At 48.3% G+C, this 6,686-nt stretch overlaps 1 protein-coding gene across 1 annotated transcript in view; it reads left to right on the forward strand.

Annotated features, from left to right (window-relative positions):
* Positions 1-299: 299 nt before the first annotated feature.
* Tram1 (translocation associated membrane protein 1) overlaps positions 300-6,686 on the forward strand; it is a 29,129-nt gene continuing 22,742 nt past the window's right edge. The window contains exon 1 of the mRNA XM_050142092.1: positions 300-604. Within this exon, the coding sequence (XP_049998049.1) occupies positions 482-604 (123 nt within the window). The 5' untranslated portion in view covers positions 300-481. The remainder of the gene's footprint in view (positions 605-6,686) is intronic.

Here is a 6,686-nt window from a genome sequence, read left to right on the forward strand (position 1 = left end):
GAACGTCGTAGCACCAAGGCCAGGGTGGGCCAGGAAGGCGAGAAGGCACCGGGCGACCATGCACATACTATGGCACGCGACCTTAGGGACCATTCCCAGGAAGCTCGCGCCCCAAACGACTCCCAAACCACCGGCAGGGCGCGAAGCCTCGGCGCGCCACCCGTGTCCCCGCGGCCTCCAGTCCACAGGGGGCGCTGTGGGCCACCAGGCGTGGCCACGGCGCGAGCGCGCGGTCTCTCCCTGGTGCGCATGCTCGCCTCGGGCTGGGTTTTTTTTTTTTTTTTAATTTTTTTTTTTTTTTCCGGGCCGCCCCGGCGGCTGCGTACTGGCTGTGGGATGGGAAGTGAAGCCCCAGCGAGCGGCTGCGGCGGGGCTGTGCGGAGCAGCCAGCGGGAGGCGGCGGCGGCGCGGCGCTGAGCAGCCGAGAGCGCGGAGCCGGGCGTAGGGAGCACCTGCAGGCACAGGCACTGGCGGCTCCACCATGGCGATTCGCAAGAAGAGCAACAAGAACCCGCCGCTGCTGAGCCACGAATTCGTGCTGCAGAATCACGCGGACATCGTCTCCTGCCTGGCGATGCTCTTCCTGCTGGGGCTCATGTTCGAGGTGAGCCCTCCTCCGTCCCGATCCCCAGCCCTCCCGAGCCCCGGCCGAGGCAGGCGACCCCAGAGGAGCCGGTCGGCGCTGCGCAGCCCCCGCAGCCCCCCGCAGGCCCTGCGGCCCCGGCCCGGCCCGCCGCCCCCTCCCGCGCCGCGCAGTTCCTGCTTCCCGCGAAGGGTTACGTGGCAGCCGGCGAGGGGCCGGCGGGGGCGGCGGGCGCGGTCGTGGCGCTGGCCCTGCGCGGTGGGCGGACCCGGGGCCGGGGCAGCAGGGCCGAGTGACTGACAGGGACCCCCGACCCACGTCGGCCGCTGCCGCCTGCACGGAGGGCAGGGACCGGGGACCCGCACTCGGTGGCCCCTCGCCCCGCCGACGGCCACTCACCCAACTTTCTGCCTTGGGTCTCTCGTTCCCCGGAGGATCGGGTCTGATCCCGACCGAGGCTCGCAACAGCTGTGTTGAGGAGTTGAGCGATGAGACTGTCAGGAGTGTGTAAATTCTCTTCCCACAGATCTGAGTATTTTGATGACTTATTTAACAGCTGTTGAATGTGGGTAATGAAGTTTGCAAGGTGAACCTGTAACATCCTACGGGTTTTTTCCACCCTCCTCAGTGCATCCGCCCACTCCCTCCCCCCCTTCTAATTTTTTTATCTGTAAACCTCTGAGTCTCATTAAATATATTGATGATTACCATTTTGTCTCCCCTCCCCCTTGGCCTGTAACCTAGTGGGGATATTTTATTATTCATTTTTACTAGTTTTTTTTTTTTTTTTTTTTTTTTTTACTGTCGAGAATAGAGCTTTAAAGATTTGCGTGAGAGCAAGAAACTAATGGAATGAGACAGCCCAGGCTGAAAGGTGAATAGGGTTTTGGTTTTGGTTTTCCATTACGCCTGTGTGTGTGTGTGTGTGTGTGTGTGTGAGTGAGAGAGAGAGAGAGAGAGAGAGAGAGAGAGAGAGAGAGAGAGAGATCATTAGATATCTTTCTGTGTTACGCTTGCTTCTCTTCTAGTAGACTTTCTGAATCTACATATGGGTATTATTCCTGATAGTGTCACAAACCGTTGTAGCCACTGCTAAGGAGGTGGCAGAGTGAAGGGAAAGTGGAACTAACTTCCCAACAGCGTACCAGGCAACCCAAATCTGAGACGTCAGTCTCCCCTTTCCAGACAACACACAAGTCCCAGGCACAGGCCACACAGCTGGTGATGAGGAATCCATCTGATGATTTGGCCTGTAGAAGTCTGACAGTATTTTATGATTGGGTGATATTTAAAATGCAGGGTTTGGTGTGTGGTGTGTGGCAAATGCTTGCTTTGATTGTTTGTTGGAGATTGAACCCAAGACTGGTGCAGGTCAGGCAAGAGCTCTCTCTATGCCTGACTTGTACCCCCCAGTCCTTAGTGCGTGCTGTCTCAGAAGTGTGGCCCTGGGCTCAGTTATCAACAACACACACGATGCTAAGTATTTGTAATCTCTGAATTTATGACATTTTTCCTGCTGTGATATAAAAGTAATTCATGCCTCAAGATAGTTAGCAGATGCTTATCGTGAGTTTGAGGCAGGAGAGTTATGAATTCAAATCCAGTGTGGCCTACATAGTGAATTCCAGGTCCCTCCCTGTCTTAAAAATAGTAGTAATAAAAATAAAACGCAATCTTTTATATGCACCGGTATGCACAACAGTTTTTTTTGACTGGCCATCTCCAACACGGTAAGAACTCCTGACCTGAGAGGCCTAATTGAGAGGTTGTAGAGCAGATTCGCAGTGCTTTAAGTGAAGCGAAATGTAAACCAGAAACTTGGACACTGAGAACTACCACAGTCTCTGCTCTTATGAAAACTGTTTGGTGTTCTTTTGCCACATTTTCTAGGGAAATTCACTATTATGTTAATGATTGGGGAGGGGGTGTAGCCCTGGCTGTCCTGGACCGTGCTGCGTTGACCAGGCTGGCCTTGAACTCACAAGAACCTTCTGCCTCTGCTGGGATTAAAGGTTTAACAGTAAGTGAATTGTTTTAATACTAAATAGAAGCTTTTAAAGCCACTCCAAAAAGGAGTGTATTAAAACCATGAACAGAACAGCTCGGTCCATGAAGTCGTTTCTTTCTCCTTAACCATATGTTAAAGAGTTAAGTTTGGAAGGCACATTATCTATGTGCGGGTGAAACTGTCTGGATGGGATTTTGCCATTTGACTGAGGTTTAGCAGCAATTATTTTAGAAGTCAATCTAATTATAGAAGTACAGTGTGTATGCCGAAATAATAGAGAAGCTGGTATTTTGCGGAACTGTTAAGACTTTTGTGGAAGAACACTGAGGAAATGTTAGGGAATTCATGGAGAAACCAGGAGGACTGACACGGGGTGTTATCAGCCAAGCGCACAAGCACGTGGGAATGCTCTAGAAGTCTGCGCTCTGCAGCTAATTCAAGTTAGGGAATATCGGAACTCGAGTTTCCTAATCTAGAAATGGGTTATGCAGAGGCTGGAATGAACTAAGATGTATATTCCCTCACTCAGGGTTGGACTTACAAGAAGGTAGCTATGGTAATTCCTTGGAAATCCTTCCAGGTTAGAAAACAGATGGCAGAGTAAAAACAGGTCTCTCTCTCTCTCTCTCTCTCTCTCTCTCTCTCTCTCTCTCTCTATCTCTATCTCTATCTCTATCTCTATCTCTTGCTCTCATTCTTTCAAAAGATTAAGGAAGGAGTAACCTGAGGGAAATATTTGATTGTAGGAGCTCTTACAGATCTTCTTGTTTTCTTTGTACAGTCGGTGTCTGTCTACAGAATGCAGATACTACTAGTGATTTTGTGTTTAAAGTAGGAAACAGGGAGCCATGAGAGAAGCTGTAAGGCTTCTTTGGAAGCTTCCTAGACGGGATTGCTATAGAAGGGTAAACAGGGTTCACAGAGTCAGTGACCTTGCAGACGGGCGGTTAGGGAGCCATGCTGTTCGACTGCTTTGCGGATATCGATGTTTACAGCTATCATGGGACAGCATTAAAGGTTTCACCTAATTTATTCCTAGATTTATTTGTACCTGTGTGCATGCATGCGCACACAAGTCTTTGTACCACAGCACATGTGTAGAGATGAGAACACAGCTTATGGGAGTTAGGTCTCTCCCCCCTACAGGTTCTGTGGATTGAACTCAGTTCATAAGGGATGGCAGCAGGTACCTTTATCCACTGACCCAAGTGTTTTATTATAATTTGGTTTTAGTTTCCATTTAAACTTGTTTACATACATGGATGTCTTGCCTGCATGCATGTCTGTGTACTGCATGTGTGCCTGGTGCCCTTGGAGGCCAGAAGAGGGTGTCATACCCCCTAAACTGAAGTTAGTTGTAAGCTCCGTGGGTACTAGGAATAGAACCAGGACCCTCTGGAAAAACAGCAAGTACTATTAACCACTAAGCCGTCTATACAATCCCAAGTTTTATTTATGTATTTTGGGTTTTTTGTTTTTGTTTTGTGTGTGTGTAGCCCTCGCCATCGTGGAACTCAATCTATAGACCAGTCTGGCCTCAAACTCAGATGTCTGCCTGCCACTGCCTCCTGAGTGTTGGGACTAAAGGTTTGAGCCACCATGCCCAGCCAGGTTTTATTTTTAAATATAGCTTGTTTTAATGATATTTCCCTCCTGTCTTAAAAAAATAATTTTATGTAAACTGGTGGAGAAGTAGAATTTGATAGTCAGAAATTCTCTTGCCTTTCAGGAATCCAGTATATACAGTGGTCATGCCTATCTCTAACAGAGATATCTCTAATATAACAGTCTATCTCTAATACACTTCTCATCTTTATAATATGAACAGGCACCAGAAGCACTCAGAACACCAACTGACATCTTAGGACTTTACACGTGTAGGCTTGGATCTCATTAGGTTGTGGTAACCTATGTAAGACAGGTCTAAATTGACTCTTTGTCTTCTAAGTGGGTAGTAGTATAAATGTCCAAAATGGCCAGTTTTACTATTTAATGTAATAAGCACCGGGGTGGCATGTTTACATTCTGAATCAATTGGCTGAAGCTGTGCTGAATGGGATGGATGTTTAGGAAGCTGGGCAATGTCAACAAAGATGAGTTCCACTATACATTCTTTGGTGGGTCTTGTTTCTGTTTTTTCTCCTCTCCTTCGGCCTAATGTCACATGCTAAGCCAGTTGGAAGCCAGATCTTAATTTTATTTGGAAGCCTTGCATAAAAGGATAATGTAATTTCTGTTGTGTTTGGAATTTGGTACTATATTCATCTTTGAAGGTTTACATTTGCTGTGTATAAAGGAAAACAAGATTTTCTCTGTGGTACTGATGACCTCATAGTATAAACTGAAAACGGGGGCATGGAGGCAGCAGAAGAGACGGAGTGTAGATACGCACGCACATCCAGATACCACAGCACACACGTGGGGGTCAGAGGGCAACTTTGAGGAATCTCTTCTCTCCTTTCATCATGTGTGTTCAGGAATCAAAGTTGTCATCCTTTACCGCTCAAGTCACCTTGCTGACCCCACCAAATCTCATTTTAAATCTTTTTTTAGCCTTGTATTGAGAGAGAGAGAGAGAGAGAGAGAGAGAGAGAGAGAGAGAGAGAGAGAGAGAGAGAGAATGTGTATGTTGTGAGGGTCAGGAGGTGACTTACAGGAGTCAGTGTTCTCCTTCTAGCACAGGCATTCCAAAGACTGAACACAAGTGTCAGTCCTGGCAACCAGCAAAACCTACCTGGGCCGCGTCCCCAGGCCCCTCACCAGGTTTCAATGCAGTACCTTTGTTAGCCCTTCTTTCTGGTCAGCCGATCTTCTTATCCTCCCCGTTCAGCAGCTCACTTTAGTGACCTTTAGTGACCGTCTTCTAGATGGTTTGGTTTTGTTTTGTCATAGGCCTGATTTATCTCTAGATCATGAACTCCAGGATAGCAGAGTTCAGGCACAGCCTAAACAGCGTTTACTCCCCCCACACCCCCCTATTCCACTGTTCTTCTGCCAACTCTCTAGTAAGTCCACATTGTTGGAGTAACTTTGTCTCTTCCTTTCCGCCCATGTGTTAGCTCCCATTGCTTTACTTTTCTTCCTATAAGCTTTACTTAGCTAAAGGATGCTGCTGCACCTTATCCATAGGGACGGGGTGTAGAACCTCAGGGATGCCTGCAGCCACATATTTTATGAGTTTGCTACATGTGCTGTCGGTGATAGTTTTAGTAAACCAAGCGTGATGAAAGACTAACAACAGTGATAAGATAGAACAGTTATATTCTAACGCCAGTCATGTGAAGGCCGCCTCTGTTATCCTCCTGGATTGTGTTCTCCCTTGTGCCATGAGATGAGCTGAAACAAGGAGGATGGTGCACGGTTAGGCTCTGGTGTCAAGGTTACAGGCACAAGCACTGCCCTAGCAGCTCATCCAGTTACCACGACAGCCCCTGGCAGGCCCGTAGGTGATTGATGTCCCGGGTTAGACAGAGTGACACGGCACAGGCTCCACCAGGCTACTCCCTGTAACACCATTTAAAACTGACCTCTGTCAAGAGTCTGCTGCATTCGTCAAGGCTGCTCTTGACCACAGATACCTGAAAACACGCCTTGCCTTCTCCTCGGTCTTCTTCCCCAGCACCTTCTCCTTTTCTGTGTAACACAGGCTGGCCTCATGTTCCTGATCCTTCTGTTGTACCCTCCTGAGTCCTGGGGTTACAGACATGGGCCAACATACCTGGCTGTTTCTGCCTTTTTATATGCATGAGATTCACATCGTTGAGGGGTTCTAGGAAAAAAATCATGCACCTGTTGATATCACTGATTTTTGCATCACAGATTTTTGCCTCAGACATGATCTGTGATCTTTGTGCTTGTCCTGGCATGGCAACATTGAACCTTGCGTTATCCCCTCCCCCACCCTGCTTGCAGGTAAAACAGCTTTTATCACTGTCAGCTGCTGTGGTAGGTGATACAGCCCTGGAATGCTGCAACTGGGGAGGCTGAGGGAAGAGTCTAGTTCTGGGTTAGCCTTGGCTGTCAGATCAGCCCTACCTCGTGTGTGTGTGTGTGTGTGTGTGTGTGTGTGTGTGTGTGTGTGTGTGTGTGTGTGTG

The sequence above is a fragment of the Alexandromys fortis genome, unplaced genomic scaffold (assembly GCF_014885135.2).
Source record: "Alexandromys fortis isolate MF-2015 unplaced genomic scaffold, M_Fortis_MF-2015_v1.1 scaffold_41, whole genome shotgun sequence".
Taxonomy (NCBI): domain Eukaryota; kingdom Metazoa; phylum Chordata; class Mammalia; order Rodentia; family Cricetidae; genus Alexandromys; species Alexandromys fortis.